General features: G+C 43.1%; 1 protein-coding gene across 1 annotated transcript in view; it reads right to left on the bottom strand.

Moving 5' to 3' along the window:
- Positions 1-7,828: 7,828 nt before the first annotated feature.
- LOC311063942 (tumor necrosis factor receptor superfamily member 14-like) overlaps positions 7,829-19,981 on the bottom strand; it is a gene marked incomplete at its 3' end in the record, with an annotated part of 14,713 nt that continues 2,560 nt past the window's right edge. Inside the window, exons 3-7 of the mRNA XM_084083572.1 lie at positions 19,028-19,156; positions 13,969-14,124; positions 9,815-9,902; positions 9,630-9,686; positions 7,829-7,865 (exon numbers count right to left, since the gene is read on the bottom strand). Coding sequence (XP_083939698.1) covers positions 7,829-7,865; positions 9,630-9,686; positions 9,815-9,902; positions 13,969-14,124; positions 19,028-19,156 — 467 coding nt within the window. The remainder of the gene's footprint in view (positions 7,866-9,629; positions 9,687-9,814; positions 9,903-13,968; positions 14,125-19,027; positions 19,157-19,981) is intronic.

Consider the following 19,981-nt stretch of genomic DNA (forward strand, 5'->3'; position numbering starts at 1 on the left):
CTGAGATGTATGGATGTAAAACACATGTAGATAATAGATATATAAATGTATCAGAACACATCAGGTCTCATATAGTGTTAGAGGAGACACAGATCATATCTCATGTGTTTTATGTCTCAGTGTCTGCTGGTTCTATCAGCCTGATGGATGATAATAATGATATCTATGCGTTTCATCCGCTTGGATTAGATTAGATGTACAAATCCCTCGCTGTAGATGCATAAATCCCTCGTTAACAGATCCACAAGTCCTCATTGAAGGAGAAGACGTGCTCTTCTTCTTCCCATATGGCTGTCCTGAGCGGTGCGGCAGGTTGCGATGCGGAGCGGTGCGGTCCGTCGCGTCGCGTCGTCGTGCGGTGCTGAGTGGAGCGGTCGGGCGCGTCGCGGAGCGGTGCGGCGCGGTGCGTTAGCGGCGCAGCGCGGCGCGGCGCACACAGGTAGGTGGACGGACGCGTTTTTATTGTGGCGTTTCCATGACGGTTCGATTCCTCCACGGTCTGTGCATGGATGACATGCCAAAGCACCTCCTCTGCTCTCTTCTCCTCTGCTCTAGTCCTCTCTTCTCCTCTGCTCTAGCTCGGTTACAATCCAAACACAGTGCACGGTGCAGGGGGGTGTGTGTGTGTGTGGTGGGGGTCTACAATGAGCTTATGGTGGTCGTGGAGGTTCGAACCCCTCCTCTCCTCTCTGTTCTGTAACTGCTCTGGATGATGATGATGGTGGTGTGTGTCCATGCAGAGGCGTGACTCGGCCACAAGGCGGCGACGCGAGCCCACTTTCTTGAATATCTTTGAATGCGTTGCCATGGCAACGCATCGCAATGAACTGCAGTATGGTATCCACACAGGTTTACCAGAGAGCAGCTTTAATACTGCTGGGGAAAGGGGGCGTGTGGATTCAACTATATGGGCATCACTTGTTAACGATGTTAACGATTTTAGTTAAAAATGTGTATGTATATATATATATATTCAAATATTCAAAGATTTGCACACATTTTCAAGTTTTTTCCCCCCCTGCTATTTTTGAATAGCCAACTTAATCGAATTAAACAGGTTAATACAATCAGATATAAAAAGGACTTTTCTGACCGTCACTGGAGGGGGTTAACAGCTTACTATGAACTAATAGGCTGCACATTACATTACATTACAGTCATTTAGCAGACGCTTTTATCCATAGTGACTTACAATAAGTGCATTCAACATAGGTAGGGAACAAAACTACTAATCACCAGAAGTCTGAAGTGTATTTTCTGCAAAAACAAGCAACCAAGAGTATACCTAGTGCTAAGGTAAAAGTGCAATATATCACCTACTGTCTTAAACAGATGAGACAAAATAGCAAAATCAAATGAGCAAGAGCTAAAACAAATAAGTGTATCAAATAAACACGATCCAATAAAACAATACAACCAGTGGCGTGCACAGACATTTTGAGGGGCATGGTTCTCAAGTAAATTATACTTTTTTTCTTGACTTGGTCTGCTCTTTTTTCCCTCTACACCTATACCTCTTTGCCAAAAATAGCAGCTCTACAAGCTCACAACGCCTCGCAGCACGAGGCGTTGTGGGCTTGTAGATCTGCTATTTTTGGCTAAAGTTCTCCTCAGAAAAGGGATGCTAGGTTTCGAGTGGTTATGGTAAAAAGAAAAATCATATCATATAAAGATTTGGTGGACCCCCTGTAGTAACTCTGAGGACCCCCTAGGGGTCCCGGACCCCCTGTTGAAGACCCCTGGTGTAAACTGGAAAAAAAAAGGGCACTTCTGGTCAAGAGGGCAAAGGGCAGGAGCTCTAGCACCACAACTAGTTAACAACAAGTAGGCCAGGCATGAGGAAGGGTAGTGTTTCCTGAATAGGTGCAGTTCTCAGGTGGGTTTGCACAACTCTCACACTAGACATGGTAAAAAAAAAATGCATATTATTATATTATTAAATGTATATTTAAAATAAACCATGCATACTGGAGCTTTATGCAAAATGTAAACTTGAAAACATCCTACTAGTGATGCTGCTGTTCTTTCATTGTACAGTGCCTATAGATCGGCTATTTTCACTATCTCTTTGATTATACAAATTAATGGTTAATAAATAATTAAAGACAGGAAGAGAAGACAACATTAATGTCAAGGGATGTTACTGTGTCAATTGGGGTCCCAGAGCTAAAACAATTAATCTAATGGGGGTCTGTGGCCTAATTCGTGTCACTCTGGGGGTCCCAGTTTGAAAACCAGTTCTGTATCCCTTTTTGTTTTCCTGTATTTTGTTTTTAATTATTATTATTTCAAGGATTTTCAAATATGTCCAAAATACAGTTTTTCGTAAATTAAAAATTAATTCAAAGATTTTGCAAAAGAATAATAAATAAAAATACAAATGAAATGAAATGAATGATTCCCATAATTTAGAAGTATTATAAGTGGTGAAAATAGCAGACCTACAAGCTCACAATGCGTCGCATCGCGGCGTGTTTTGAGCTTGCAGATCTGCTATTTTCAGAGACACCTCTAATTTCTCTTTTGGGTCGTGCGATAAAAGGTTGTAAAAAGCAACACAATTTAATAGGGGGATTCAGAATAATGTATATCTCTCTGTTTACTCACCCAATAATACATTAATTCATGTTGCATAGAGTCAGATCTGCTCATCTAGTTTCACATCTATTTGGAAGTTGTGTCAGAAAACGTGTAATTAAATAAAACAAACAAATGCACCCCCCCCCCCCCCCCCACCCACCCACCCACCCACCACACACACACACACACACACACACACACACACACACACACACACACACACACACACACACACACACACACACACACACACACACACACACACACACACACACACACACACACAGTATGTATGACCACAGATAGTTACTCACACCTGTGACTGTAGCTCCCTCTGCTGGTCACATCAGCTGTAGTAGCAGTGAACAAAGTGTTTATCCATTAAATTCTTCCTTTCCTCCTTCCTCTCTTCTTCCATTTCTGATCACTTTCCTCCTAGCTTCTGTTCATCTCTCTCTCTCTCTACTGTAACCATTAGAAACAAACAAACAGCCTCTAACATGGTAGCAAAGAGAAGAATCTCAATGATAGTTATACATATAACCACTTTGTTTGTGTGGGGAAAGCTTTCAACTGAAAATAGCTGATCGACAAGCCCACCCCGGTTACCCATGGGGGTTTAAGTTGTTAAACAGTGTGGTGTTTACTTCCGGGAATGTGATGTCATCGGCTCACAGAGTTACAATTGGTCGGTTTCTTCTTCTTCTTCTTCTTCTTCTTCTTCTTCTCCTTCTCTATTAATTATTAATACTTAATTTGCATGTAAACTGAACCTAAGATAATTCTATTGATGAATTAATGAACAGCTTTATATTATTAGTTGTGTTCATTTGAAACATGTCACAAGTTAAACTATTGTAATGCAACATCTCCACCTAGTGGTCATAAGACAATCATTCCACAGTGAGAGGTCATGAGGTCATATGACAGCTATAGGATTGTGGACAAGGTGGAGGAGGTTGATAGATTTTAGTGAGAGTTCAATAGTTTGTGCATCAATCAAAGAATGAGATTAATTACCAGATGTTTTAGAGATTTTGCAGGCCGCAATTGGCCCGCGGGCCACCAGTTTGTCACCCCTGGTCTAAATGGACCCTTTGTTTCTCACATTGTGCTCTATAGGTCAGTGGTTCTCAACCTGTGGGTCTGGACCCCCAGAGGCCAAATTGTCAAATATTATAAGAAAGAACAAAGATTGTGAAAATAGCTGATCTACAAGCTCACAACGCCAAGGTGGTCTTATGGAGCAGCATACTGATGGTTTGACAGAGGTGAACCAATCAAGATCTCTTCTTTTTAATTTGAATATGATCGTGTACATAAAAGGTCTCTCCTCTGATACCTCAGTGTTAAATGATTCATCCAAATGACTTTCACAAATTAGTCCTCAACTCATGTATCTTGTTTTCTCATTAACAGATGTTCAAGTTGGAAACTTTAGGTCCTTTTTAAAAAAAGTTTAATAGCAATTGAGTTTAAAGTCAGTGAAGATTTGCAGAATAGATGACAGATTGCCAAAAAAAATACCACCCAAAAAAACACCATAGCAACAAAAACATGTAGATTGACAAACTATACACATTAGTCCAGATCCTTCAAGTCTCTGAACACTATCTCTGCTCAGGAGCATCATTTATCTTTATGTACATTCTGCAGTTTGAAGTCCATGTTACTTGTATTTGACCCACATGATTTTAGGGGGTCCCCAGATGACAGTAAAGTGACAATTTAAGGACTTTTAACTCATATACTGCCTAGAACGACTAAAACGACTTCTGTCCATAAGCCATGCCTGCCAAGAACGACTAAAACGACTTTTTAAAAAAAATTAAAAAATTAAAAAATTTTTTTTTTTTTTTTTTTTTTTTTTTAGATTTATTTTTAATTTTTTGACCCAAAGACCAAGGAGATATGATTTTTCGAAGATATAGACTCCCATCCACTTCCTTGTTAACTTAAAACTTAAAAATTCTGTATCTCGGCTCCTGAGTACTTTTTTTTTTCAATGAAAAATCTTGGCGGTGTTCAAACAGGCCAGAAATAATTCTGGCAGTGAATGAGTTAAGACCTCTGTAATACATACACAAATATATACAATTATCTTTAGACCATTACTGCATTGATTGATTAAATACTTCATTTAGAAGACATGGAAAAAGCACATGGAAGTACAGTTTGCAATACAAGTTCATCTAAAATGGATCGCCCATCAAAGCCAGTGGCTTATTTCAAATAAGATCCCCGAATCATCAACAGTAATCAACAAACTATGCTATACAAACTGGTCAAACATCGGCCCAATTGTCAAATGATAAACATTGTGAAAATAGCTGATCTACAAGCTCACAACACCTCGCGTTACAGAATAGATGACAAGATAGCAAAAAAACAATAAAAACTAGAAAAAGTGCTCCTCGGAGCACAGGTCTCCGCCAGGTCAGGTAGGCTATTGTGGCCTCCTGGTGGCGCTATAATAGGCCAACGTGAAAAGGGTGCCATTTCTTCTTAGGCCTTGCACGACAATCGGACTCTGACTGCATTCATGATTTGAGGCATTTAGTTAAAAACATTTTTTTTCGCTAAATTAGACCTGTTGGTGGCGCTATAACAGTCCAATGTTAAAAGGGTGGCATTTGTTCCTCAACATAGTGTGAATGTGCGTGCAAAGTTTGAGCACAAGTGGACGGTGAGTTCATGATTTGCGGAATTTTGTTCAAAACAAGCCAATAATGCAAACTTTAGATGTCAATCTTAGCAAATCAGTATGGAATATGAAAAATCAAACACATCCGTCGTGATCACATGACTATAGAGATCATGTGTACCTATTTGAGTGAAATTTCGATAAAATTGGAAGGGGTGGTATAAAATAATGTGTTTTATATAAGTCGGCCTCCTGGTGGCGCTATAAAAGGCAGATGTGAAAAATGCAGGGCAAAGGTTTTTCCTTGACCTCTAGGGAGTGTGCATACAAAGTTTTACACAGATCGGTGCAATTATAGGTAAAAACACATATCGGCCTGTTATAGCGCCACCATGAGGCTGATTTGAAAATTTTCAAATGGTAGTTCTTCCTCAGCCTAATGGGAATGAGCGTGCAAAATTTCACGGAAATTGCATGCTGTGTTCATGATTTGAGGCATTTTGTTCAAAACGGAGCACTCCTGCAAACTTTGGAAGACATTTTTAGCCAATCAGGATGGAATATGAGAAATCTGAAATACCCGTTTCGTTTAATGACTATAGAGATACTGTGTACCGATTTGCGTGACGTTTGGACAAATTCTGTAGGAGTACTGTCAAAAAAGGTGTTTTGCCAAAAGCGGCCTCCTGGTGGCGCTATAACAAGCCCATGTGAAAATTTTGGGGCAGAGGGTATGAATTGGCATCCAGGGAGTGTGTGTGCACAGTTTCGCCACGATCAAGCCAACGATGCCAGAGATTAGCTGTCCACAGACGGACGGCCGGACAGACAGACGGACGGACGGACGGACGGACGGAGGGTAAAACATACTCTCTCGCCATGCCTTTCGGCCTGGCGGAGACAACAAAAACACCACCATAGTAAAAACACAAAAATATGTAGACTGACAAAGTACAAAGTATAGAAATGAGTCCAGATCCTTTTAGTTCTGTTCAGGTGCATCATTTAGCTTTATGTTAATTCTGCAGTTGAAGTCCATGTTGATTGTATTTATATATTTCTCTTTGTGTAGGTACTGAGATCTTTAAACAATGTCAGTGTTGTTCTTGGTTAAATGTTCATTAAGATAAATGTTTGTTCATTTGAGCATCTTACCTAGAAGATTGATTTAGAATGTTCTATTTGCAAACCTCATAATGATGGTTGCTTTTATCTTTCTGTGGGAGAGGGTGACTATAGCTTCTATAGCAGGGGTTCACAAACTGGTGGGACCCCCAGGGGGGTCCCCAAATTATGTTGGGGGGGTCCGCAGAGGATTATCTTAATGTGCAACATTGTTTTCTCACTCAACAGTAAACAAACCAACATACAGTATAAGTGTATACAGGGTATCTGCACATTTATAAAGTTATTATTTAATGACCTTTTCAATACCAAATTGGCCAAATTGATAAATATTACGTAAGAAAGACGCAAACATAGTGAAAATAGCCGATCTACAAGCTCACAACGTGCAAGGCGTTGTGAGCTTGTAGATCTGCTATGTTTACAATGTTTATCTGTGGAACCGAGTCAAACTAAATGTAATGCCTCAACTCCTACAATTCCAAGTGCTTGTCAGGGTGGGGGGTCCACAGTTCAAATATGATTATTTCCGGGGGTCCCTGTTTCAAATATGATTATTTTGAGGGGTCGCGGCCTGAAAGGTTTGGGAACCCTTCTTCTATATTGTCCTTATTTATGTTAATTCCCTTGTGCTGGAGGAACTGCACCTGCTGTCCCCAAGCCCCATAACCCAGTGGTTGCATAGACCAATTATTTGTTTGCTATTTCGCCTCATGCGCTGGGTGAGCAACTCAATGCAAGTGGATGGGAGAGGATTTCCGGTGCCCTCTCATGCTCCTATAATTCGACAAAGCTCTGTGTGGGTGGTGAGCCCAAAATTTCTTCTGCCCGTTCTCCTCAGTGTCTGGATTTGACTTTTAACTCCATGGCTGCCCCACTCAGTGCAAATCTTTGTCCCTCGACCCTGGTCCTCACTGCAGCAGCCAATGACCAGGGTGGTATTGGCAGTCCAGTAACAATGACATTGTTCATTCAAGAATATTGTTCTAAATCAGATCATATACTTTCCAGTTGTGCAATCTTTGCATCTTTCTCTTCAATGTGCATTAAAGTGTCTTGTTTACATGTCATTTGGTCCTGTGGCTGGATGCTGTCGGGAAGATCCTGGAGCTCCATGCTGACAGACTGACACACACACACACACACACACACACACACACACACACACACACACACACACACACACACACACACACACACACACACACACACACACACACAGGTATAGTGAGGAGGGCAGAGTACACGTCACAGTATGTAATATGCATGTGTAAGGGGTGCACAGTGCACTCACTGAAATGTATTTTACTGGTATGTCAAGTAAAAAAAAATGAATCATTTTATTTTGAGTAAACGCTAATAACGGACACACAGACATAAACACCAAACAACCTGGAGAACATGTTTACTGTTGAGAGACATCTGACATAGTTTGTATAAGACTTTATACATTTATGAAGTAAGGTGTTCAGATGGATCCTACCTGTTTATCTTCTTCTGAAGGTCCCACTGTGACCTTGAATATAGAAAGATAATCCTAAATGAGCAAGATGCATCTACATACATACTACATATTTTTTTAATATATGTTTACATTTTATTGATTAATTTTTATTAAGCCAAAAAAAGTAAAACATCACAATTACATTTATAATACTTTGTCTAAAAGGTCTGTCCAAAAAAGTAGTTCCCGACTGATGTCATGACAGTCCCAAGCAGTTCAAATATCAACCTAATAATACAGAGACAATAACACTATGTACAAAACAAAAAAAAATGTACAAAAAAAAAGGGGTGGGGGGGGGTCGTCTGTCTAATGGCAAACTGGTACTACCTCCTCTTTTGGCCTCCAGAAAGATGAGTTTTTAGGGCTGTTTTAAATGAGCCCAGTGAACTGCATTTTTTGAGGGATGGGGTTAGACTATTCCATACCTGGGTGGCAGTGCTGTAGAAGGAGAATTTGCCCATGTTTGTTTTATGCGTGGGTGGTACCAGATTGTTGTTTACGCTCCCTCTAGTTCTGTGACTGTGGGTGTCACTAACTTTTTGGAGGTATTTAGACAGGGTATAGGGGGCATTTCGGGCAAATCTGCATTTACAATTTTGAAGACCAGTCCCATTTTTAGTTGTCTAACCCTGTCTTCCACCCTGAGCCAGCCTAGGCGTGGGAGAGAGGTGGGCCCCAGTCCGAGAAGTAGTCGAATCAGTTTGTTTTGGGAGGTTTGAAGCTTAGTCTTCAGTGACACTGAGGTGTTGGAGTACCAAGTGGTGCAAGCATAGTCAAAAAGGGGCTGAATAAGGACCCCTGAAAGAGTCCTGAGGGCCTGAGGGTTGACAAAAGAGGAAACTCTGCCCATAAATCTGGTTCTCTGGTTTACTCTTTTGACCACCATTGTTGCCATGCTTTCACCTGTCAGGTATTTGTCAAGAATACATCCCAAATAGGTCATCTCTTCTTTGCTAGACATGATTGTGTCATCGACTTTGACCTTGAGATAGTTTACCTTCATCTTACTGAGGGAATGTTTGGTCCCAAAGAGAATGGATTCAGTTTTCCCAAGGTGTAGTGACAGTATAACACTTGTACACTTGTAAATGTGTTAAATAGAAGAGTGTGGGGAAACAAACCTGCTGTGTAACGTTTGTTCTTCTTGCTGTAGAATAACAATGAGAAGCTTATACAAAGTAATAGTTTTATAGCCAGAAGTATATTGTGAATAAAACGTTTGCTAAGTCAAGTCGTCTAAATGTAAACTTACCACATCTTCTCTTATGACAGGATCTTCTAATCAACACCACCCCAACAACAACACCGACAACAACAACAACAATATTTATAATACAAGGAAAAACAGCACCACCTCTAATAATTCTAGTAATATGGATACCATTAGCAGCCAAAACAGCACAAACCAAAATAATCGTATCCTTAAGAAAACAAATGACAAAACCACAACAAATACCGAAGTTATGACCACACATTATATATAAGAAAACATCAAAATAACCCATACAACCGACCTTGACAATAGTATTTTGGAGACCTACAATACTAGAAAAAAATGTTAAACCACACAAAGTAACAGCCCTATTAGTACTGCTACGATCACGACGAGCAAAAGAGTCACCAACAAAACCACCAATAACAACACCGACAGCAATACTAACAACAACACCACCACCAACAACAACAACAACGACAACAACGACACCAGTGTATGTTTTTAAATCTGGAACGTTTCCACATGTAGAATGATTAGAATGTGTTTTCTCTTCACACGTAGAATCACTTGAATGACTTCCTGCTTTTATCAGAAGACGTCCAATAGACTCACAGCTGGAAGGACAGATAAGAAACATTTAATTGGTTCATTTGATGAATGTGTGTGATCAGGGTTGAACTTCACTCTATACTGTAAATGACTCTTACTCTGTGTGAGGTTGACATGTTGTAATGACTCTTACTCTGTGTGAGGTTGACATGTTGTAAATGAACCGTCTGAATATGTGTCACCAGTACAGTCAGCACACTCTGTATCTGTAGAGGATGTTCCTGTTAGAACACAAACACAAGGAGAACATAATGTACCATTCTATTATTATTCCAGGTCATAATTATCTGCAAGGGAGCAACACAGTAATGTACATTGTATTGTGTATATTCTAGGTTAATCATGGTTAAACTAGCATTATGTGATTCTGTGCAGTCTGTAGTAGTGGGTAACGTTTTAATTGAAAGGGGAGGAACTGCTTCCTGTCTGCACTTGCTGTCATTAAAGGAGAATTCCGGACCATGTTTTTAGCCGCATGCTGAAAAGCATAGCGGCTCTATATTCAGTCTGACTCTGACCCAACAGATTTCCGACATGTATTCATGTTTGCAACACTTTTTTTGCGTGATTGGCTGTCGTTTAAGCCAATGGGCGCCCTCGTCCTCCCAAGCTATGGGACTAGACACGCCTCTCTCAGTGGATTCGTCTGAGCGCTAGCCGAATTTGGCTAATAGTTAGCTTGTATGCTTGTATGATGTTACTAACTGTTTTTAGCCAAACGCGGTAATGTCCACTCTCCATTAGTTCTCGACGCAAGTTGCGTTATTAATCCCGTAATTTTCATGTATTGTACATCCCAAAATCAAATGTATTAACCATGTGAGAGAGAGTAAAAAAAAAAGCGATTCTGGGCGAGGTAAACAGAACACTCGCCCCAAAACACACTCACCCCCATTCATTTCGCGGATAGAGGCCGCCGGATTAGACCCGGGCGAGTGTGTTTGGGCACGAGCGTTCTTGTAATCCCTTGCCGCATATGTAGCCATGGTTTACATTCATGTTTCAGGGCTACTGCCTACCGCATGATGCATCCATATCAAGGGCCCTTTTAATACAAAAACCCACGGCAATTTCGGTCTACAGTACACCAGCCTTCAACAATAGTGTACATTCAGTAGTCAGGTTCGTTCAGAAATCAATTGAAGAACGCAGGAGTGAGTTTTCCATATATAGCAAGCCACGCGCGAGAACGTGCATACACGCAGTACACTACACATGTGTCGTTTTCAGATGGTTTTAATTTGAAGGTATAACAGGCTGTTCAATGTGTTTTTGTGAGTTACGATAACTGACCGGCGTGCTCTATGCCGTCGTGTTGTGTTAAGTTACACAAGTGGCAGAAACGGTGCTTTCTGATTTTCACAATACAATGTAATCCACCCGCGTTTAGTTCAGTATTATAAAAGTGTTCACCCAACGCGTGTAAACTTAAGCTAATAGGTTAACAACAGTCTCGAGTCGGTCTCAAACAGTCAGGGGGGGGGGGAGGGGGGAGACAAAGACTCGGTCGAGAGAGGCAGAGAAATGCAGACGATGCATCTCATTGCACAGAGGTGCGTGAGCAAGATAAGGATTTAACTTCATTTAAATCAGCACAGTGTAAGCACAGTGTAGGTTAATGTCCGCTGCCGTCAGCGCCATCTTCATAATAGATAAATATATATTCAGAACAGAATAGCAATATTAAAAATATTTAATAAAACAAAAAATCGAAAATCTTCTTTTCTTTTTTTTCGGGTTTTGGGCCTAACATGATGGCAATAATCGGGTTCGGGCCGAGCCCCGGGCCGGCCCAGTCGGGCCCAGTTAGGGCCGAGCCTTCATTTTCAGGCCCTTTGAGAACTCTATAAATGATTAGTAGCCTTAAAGCTACTATTTGAATACTATTATTATTTTGCCTATACTGTGTGGCTCGCTGTGCATCACTCTGATTGCATCTTTCATTCATTCTGCAACGTGTTAATTGTCCATCACCTGACAACCATTAGCTGTCTTTTGTCATCTTCATTTCTTTATAGTTAAATGTTGTGTTGTTGACAAGATTGGGGCCAAAAAAGCCTGCCGCATGCGGCTTTATTATGACTTGTCATTCTTGTTCTTACCTTAATATGATGTTTTTATGTCTTAGGATAAGTGGTACAGTAGAAACACTTAACTCCATCCCAGGTCCACCACAGCTAAAAATTAGAGAGGACGTGCTCTAGATCGCATAGTTTTATCATGTTTTTTTTTTTTTTAGCGGTGCCAACCGCTCTACACTTGACTTTGTCCGTATGTCCGTCCGTCCGTATCAGCACGGGATGATGAGCACGGGATTTTACACAGCTATAACTCCAGTTTGCAGCATGCCACCAAGTCCAAATATGGTATGTGGACTTAGACCACCAATAGGGACGAGCATGAATTGCTGAAGTTATCACAGCGGGGTCCAGGGACCCCCCGCGTATGTTCTGTCCGTCCGCCCGTTTAGGGCACGGGATTTAAAACAGCTATAACTCCAGGTTGAAGCCTGCCACCAAGTCCTAATTTGGTATGTGGACTTACACCACCAATAGGGACGAGCATGAATTTCTGAAGTTATCACAGCGGGGTCCAGGGACCCCCCGCGTATGTTCTGTCCGTCAGCCCGTTTAGGGCACAGGATTTAAAACAGCTATAACTCCAGTTTGCAGCATGCCACCAAGTCCACATTTGGTATGTGGACTTACACCACAAATAGGGACGAGCATGAATTGCTGAAGTTATCACAGCGGGGTCCAGGGACCCCCCGCGTATGTTCTGTCCGTCCGCCCGTTTAGGGCACGGGATTTAAAACAGCTATAACTCCAGGTTGAAGCCTGCCACCAAGTCCTAATTTGGTATGTGGACTTACACCACCAATAGGGACGAGCATGAATTTCTGAAGTTATCACAGCGGGGTCCAGGGACCCCCCGCGTATGTTCTGTCCGTCCGCCCGTTTAGGGCACAGGATTTAAAACAGCTATAACTCCAGTTTGCAGCATGCCACCAAGTCCACATTTGGTATGTGGACTTACACCACCAATAGGGACGAGCATGAATTTCTGAAGTTATCACAGCGGGGTCCAGGGACCCCCCGCGTATGTTATGTCCGTCCGCCCGTTTAGGGCACGGGATTTAAAACAGCTATAACTCCAGTTTGCAGCATGCCACCAAGTCCAAATTTGGTATGTGGACTTAGACCACCAATAGGGACCAGCATGAATTGCTGAAGCCCCGCCCCCTCTGTCTTCCCATTGGCTGGCCTTTAAACAGCCATAACTCACGTTCGCAGCATGCTACGGAGTACAAATTTTGTGCATGGACTAAAACCACCAATAGGGACAAAATGTAATTACTTAAGCCCCACCCCCTCTGTCTGCCCATTGGCTGGGCTTTAAACAGCCATTATTCCAGTTTGCAGCATGCTACCAAGTACAAATTTGGTAAGTGGACTCAGACCACCAATAGGGACGAACTGAAATGAGTTACGCCCCGCCCCAAAGGCACCGCTTCCTTCACACAGGGTGTGATTTTTTTGTTCATATCTGACTTTCCTAATGAGAGAAACCTGTCCACAGTGTCTGTGTGAGAGGATCCCCTGTGGATGTCTCACGAGCCGAGATTTTCTACTGCACCACTCGTCCTAGGACATAATGACATCATGTGGTCCGGAATTCTCCTTTAAGTCCAACTGATAGAACATTTTAGTTTACTACGATATCATGGAAATGGTTCTTAATTGATTAACATGGAGGAGGTGACATTTAGTGATAATAACCACTGTCTCTTTCCACTGTCTACTAGGTTCTTTAGAAGAGAGGGGTTTAAGGACCATCTCCGTGGTGATGGGCAGATACTTTACCACTGAGCCACCTGAGTGTCCTAAATGTTCACTTCTGATTTAATGTTTTCTATATCAAACAGAGAGGAACATTCTTTGGGGATCAGCTGAAAGGATTCCTGTGTCATGATCAATAATGATGGCTTCTTAAAGGGATAGTTCACCCCAAAAAACACTTTTTTTCTATGGATTAGTCACCCAGAAAATTCATGGATATTTTGTTTGTTTTTGTCTCATTCCTAAGCCAATACTTTGATGACCAGCGGACCAGTAGGCAGCGGTTCTGGTAGGAGACACAGAAGAGACTCTTTGTGTCTCCTACCGGAACCACTGCCGGTCATCAAATTATTGTCTTAGGAATGAGACAAAAACAGTAAAATATCCATGAATTCAAGTCTCCATGGGATGACTAATAGAAAAAAAGTTATTTTATAAATCGACTAACCCTTTTGAACAACATATTGACCAGGTCTGCAGCTGCTGTGTTTCTTTGCTTCAAAACATCCATTCTCTACTGGAAATACACAGTAGAATCCCTCTGATGCTCCACACACTGCATTAGATGTTGATGTACATGGACTCTTCACTTTCAGACCAGGAGCTGTGGATTACATTGAGTTCAGTTTAAAGATGAGAGCAAAACACTTTTCAAATGCAAAACTAAATACAATTCAACAACAAAAGTGCAATATATTTTGACTGAAAAAGACATCATAATTCTTCATCAAAATGTGGATTGTAGTTCATAATTTATATTCCTTGAGTGCTGAATTCTACACGGGTGACCTGGCCAAGTAATGGCATTTGATCTGCCTTAGATCTATGGATGGTTTGTCTTGTTTCATAACATGTATAACTTGTCCGAGAGTCAAAGGGTGATTTAGGGCTGAACGTGGTTTCGTCGGTAAAAGTTTTTTTCTCAACTGATTCTTGCTGCTGGGGGTCCCCTCTTAAGGATTCAAGAGGGTGCCCAGTGAAATCCCTTGGGCATTTTTTATTATTAACCCCTTAATGCCCAAAACACTAAAAATTCACCCAAAATAGACTTCTATGGTATTTCATGCAAAATACTTGATCTAAATGCTTAAATTTGGTTTCTACAGTGTGTATCCATGTAAGTGGATGTGTACAGTGCATTAGATTTAATATGTATGCATTTTTTAATATTAACCCCTTCCTGCCCAGAACAACATAATCTTTAAACTGTGATATTGTACATGCACAGAAATCAAATCAAATCAAATGCATTAGATCTGCTTTCTACAATAGTGGAACTTGTTTCCTTTTGGATGAATGCACATTAACCCTTTCAAGCCTTCCATCTTGAGCATCCTGCACAAAAATATCTACAGAACATATTCCCCTGGGGGGGAAAAAGAAAAGGAAAAAACATTTAAAAAATATATATATATATATTCCCCCAGCCCTAAGCCACCACTGCCTCAACTTATCCGCCCCAATAACCGTGCGAGCCACCTTCCGGATAATGTCATTGGACAACCCGAGTCGGAAGACTCGGCGGGCCTGGGCTGCAGAGACAACCGAGCGGAGCTGCAAGAGGCCGATGCCGCCATCGGAATTGCTTGAGTAGAGGATCCCGTTGCTAGACGATTGATGCAAGCGGAACCACTCCCTCACTCTGACCCGGATAGCCTTGTCTACATCCCTCAAGGGTGTGGGGGCGGTGCCTAAGTGATCCGCGGTGTAAAGAACCCTCGGTAGGGCAAAGCGGTTCAACAGATCAAACTTCATTCGGGGATCGAGGGGGGCCCTGCCGATCCTGTCACTCCACACGGAGATCGAGGCTTCGCAGGCCGGAGCCAAAAAACCGTCAAGCGGGCTCACTCTGAGGCCGAGATATTTCTCGTAACCAGCAGGATCGATCAGGTGCAACAGCTCACCGTCAAAGGCCCAATCGGTGTTAACATTGTAGATGAGCCGGCCGCCCTTCTTTTCGATAAAGAACCCATGACACTTACCGGCGTTAACCCGCATGCCGGTAAGTTGGCAGAAAGCCCCCAGAATGTTCAAGTTTCTCCGCATGCCTTCCCTTGAGTCACTAAACAATGCTAGATCGTCAGCAAACACCATCGCCACCACGGAGACATCCCCGAAGGAGAATCCCCGCCCTTCGCGTTCGATAGTGGTGATTAATGGATCAACCGCTAGATTGAAAAGTAGGGGAGACAGGGAGTCACCCTGTTTCACACCCACCTTCATTTCAATGTCTGGTGTTGTCCCTCCCCCACACCTGACCCTCGTCGTACATCCATCGTAGCCCGCAAAGATTACGTCCGCCATGTGCCGGTCGAGACCCCGCCCCTCCAGCACCGCCCGGAGGTGTTGATGCGAGACCGTATCGAACGCTTTTTGGAAATCGATGAACACCACGCCCAAAGGTTTGCCCTGCCCCTCACTGTGCTTTAACGCTGACTCGAGTAACATCAAGTTCTCCGAGCAGCCAGACGAGGGAATGAACCCCCGCTGTCGAGGGTGTAAGGGGCAGACGGCTCTCATTCGCCCGTCGAGGATACGGGAAAAGAGACCGATAATCACCGAGGCGATGGTAATGGGCCTCCAGTTGCCAAGTAGGACTAGCTTGGCGGGGTCATCACTTTTATGGATAAGCGTCGTACGGCACCGCTTCAGGCACTGGGGGACATAGCCAGCGACCAACCACGACGAGTAGATGTGCGCGAGTTGCGAGCCGTCAGGGTCCCATAGAAGCGGAACGAGTGATACCGTCGGGACCGGCCGCTTTGCCATTCTGCATGCGCTGGAGTCAAGAGTGAACCTCTTCACCCGAGATCAAATCGCCGAGGACAGTATTGTCAGCCCCACCGAAGGAACGGAAATGGCCCAGTCCAAGAAACGGTCGCTCTAGTCCCCAAGCATGTTGGTAGAAACGATGTATTCCATGCATGGGTATCGGACACCCGATAACATTGTCCCCGTCTAGGACAGTTTTGGCTAACCGCTTCCTATCAGAGTGGTACAGCCGCCTCAGAAACACCCGGCGGTGAAACCTTTGCAGGCGACTGCCCCTTCTGCCAGGCACTTCTCCACTTATCTCTCTCTGGCGACGCAACTGTTTCGGCGGAGACCCCAGGCTACTAATTAGCCAGTTAGCTTTGGCTTCAATGGATCGCACCGAGCACTCTTCAATCTTCAAAAAGAGGTCGGAGTCTTCCCCCAGTCTGACCCCATCAATACCCGCGTCTTCTACAAGACGTCGAAGCGCCTGTTTCATCAACCCGGGCTGTAACGGAATTGTGTCAGGACATTTCAGCCCTTGGACAAGTGTTTCATCATCCAGCACGACTGGGGGACGACCGCCTCTCGCACGGTCAGCCTTTTCAAGGCTACAAGCCTTACCCCTCACCTGCTCCTCCGTCCTCCCCCGCCCCAGGTCTTTAGCCACGGACTTCCACGACCAGGTATCTCTGGGACGGTTCATAAGAACTCGTAGCTCGTTGACCTCCTCCACGGTCCAACGCCGGTGCTTACGCCCCCGAACCTGCTGTCTCCCACGTCCCGGGTTCTCGCTTGGCATGTTCAGTTCTTTGTGTCTGCTTAGCATGTGATTGGTCCGGCCGGCACGTGAGAGGGCCCTGAACGAACAGAGCCCACAGGAAAAGTTAACCAACGCCCGGCGCTGGTCCACGATAACCGGTTTGCACCGAGGAAAGTGGCACCGCACCGCACGCGGGTTAGAGCTCTCCCAGGTATCATTTACTGCATTTGTACCTTACCGTCAAATCATGGAGTGAAAGGCCACCGACGATAGGTACGCCACAAAGAACACACGGCCTATCAAACGGGATAGGGATAGACAAGACACGGGGGAGTTGACCGGAGCCGGCCGCGGAATCTCGGAGGTATAGTCTCCCGGCGGCGTGCACTGCGACGGTCACCACTTCCTCCTTTGCCCCCTAGCCAGGTCGACGGCATGTTACGGGGGATCGACGCCCGTGGCCCGGTACGCAGCTGTTTGGTCGGTCGCCGGAGTACGCGACGCAAGCAGGGTTTGAGAAACGGAGTCTCCGGAGTGCGCCTTTGCGCCCCCGCCGCATACGGATCACCTCGCCGAGCCCCGTGATGGGGCTCGAGGCGAGGCCGACAGCGGGGGCCCTCAGGCGGTCCGTGGCAGGGCAACTTGGTCAGACGGTGCGTCTCGGTCTCGCTAGGCCGGGGTCGGCCGCGGAGGAGTGCGGAGGACAGGCCATCGAGGCCTCTCCGCACGTGGTCCCTCCGCGCCTGGTTGGGCCCGCAGGCTGCAAGCAGCGTCCGTTGACGGGCATCTTCCACCAGCATGCGACCCAGTGAAATTTGGATGGGAAAAAGACATAATTAACAGGTCACTGAGCCCAACCACTCTACCTGAAGGTTGCAAACCTGCCCCAGACTACATTTTGCAAATGATTAAATGTGGCTGCAAAACTGACAACCCATGCAATTCCAAAAAATGCAGCTGCAGAGTACATGGTTTGCCATGCACATTGTCCTGTCACTGTTATGTTGTAGGATGCTCAAGACAGTTTTAGATAGGATTCTTTCCTTTTTCTTTTATAAATTCCTTTAAACTTGGTTCTTGTCTCCGTCTCTGATTCTGGTGTCTCAGGAAAATGTGGTCAGTTGGTATCATTGGACCTTAACATGGGATATGCTGTATATGACCACTTCCACATAAACATTATTAATTTCTTATACAGCTAATTTGAAGCATTTGAATTGATTTACTGTGCATAACATGTCATAAATCAACATTTTTAATGGATTTTGGTGCTTCGGGTGTGAAGGAGTTAATATCTATGAAATGTTCTAATGTGAAATCAAAAAACAAAATTTTACACATCCACGTTCATTGATAAACACTGTAGAAATCAAATGTTATGCGCTAAATCAATATTTTTGCATAAAATGCCATAAAAAACGTTTTTTGTTTTGGGCATTTAAGGGTTAATGACTAAAAGATGGTTGGCCTCAAAGGGTTAATATGCATTCATCCAAAAGGGAACATGACCAGTTCCACTATTAGACTTAGTAGAAAGCAGATCTGATGCATTTGATTTGATTTCTGTACATGTTCTATTTCACAATATCACAGTTTAAAGATTAAGTTGTTCTGGGAATGAAGGGGTTAATATTTAAAAGTTTACAAGTATTAAATCTAGTGCACTGTACACATCCACTTACATGGATACACACTGTAGAAAGCAAATTTTAAGCAATTAGATCAAGTATTTTGCATGAAATACCATAGAAGTCTATTTTGGGTGAATTCTTTGTGTTTTGGGCATTAAGGGGTTAATAATAAAAAATGCTCAAGGGATTTCACCGGGCACCCTCTTGAATCCTTAAGAGGGGACCCCCAGCAGCAAGAATCAGTTGAGAAAAAAACTTTTACCGACGAAACCACGTTAAGCCCCATGACTCCCGGACTATAAGTGTATGTATCCAAACAATCAAGTCGTCTATTAACTCTAACATGTATCAGTGTGTACCTGCAGAACAGGGGTTACATGGTAAACAGTCATCAGGCCGATTATTAGGCACATGTATGTAGGTTCCCTCAAGACACGGTTCACATGATGTTTGTTCAAACCGTGTGCAATGCTTAGACACATGGCTCCCTGTTGAACAGAGAATCACATTTTAATTGATTAGTTATAATTGACTAAATACCTAATACTTGTAAATATAAATATCCTCATTGCACCAGAGAACAGATCACTGAAACACTGTCACACATCTTGAATGGCTGTTATGAATACAAAGGGATGTACATAGCATGTCATGACAGAATAGTGGAACTCATAGCAAAGGACAGATCTAAATATCATGCATCTACAGTGAGAACACACATTACTGTGTCATTCCATCCATGTTTCACCTCAGTGATAACTCAGACATCTTTACATCTCAGTGATAACTCAGACATCTTTACATCTCAGTGATAACACAGACATATTTACACCTCAGTGATAACTCAGACATCTTTACATCTCAGTGATAACACAGACATCTTTACACCTCAGTGATAACTCAGACATCTTTACATCTCAGTGATAACACAGACATATTTACATCTCAGTGATAACTCAGACATCTTTATATCTCAGTGATAACACAGACATCTTTACATCTCAGTGATAACTCAGACATCTTTACATCTCAGTGATAACACAGACATCTTTATATCTCAGTGATAACACAGACATCTTTACACCTCAGTGATAACTCAGACATCTTTATATCTCAGTGATAACACAGACATCTTTACATCTCAGTGATAACTCAGACATCTTTACATCTCAGTGATAACTCAGACATCTTTACATCTCTGTGATAACACAGACATCTTTATATCTCAGTGATAACACAGACATCTTTACATCTCAGTGATAACTCAGACATCTTTACATCTCAGTGATAACTCAGACATCTTTACATCTCAG

The sequence above is a fragment of the Gymnoscopelus microlampas genome, assembly GCF_963454915.1.
Source record: "Gymnoscopelus microlampas genome assembly, chromosome: 16".
NCBI lineage: Eukaryota > Metazoa > Chordata > Actinopteri > Myctophiformes > Myctophidae > Gymnoscopelus > Gymnoscopelus microlampas.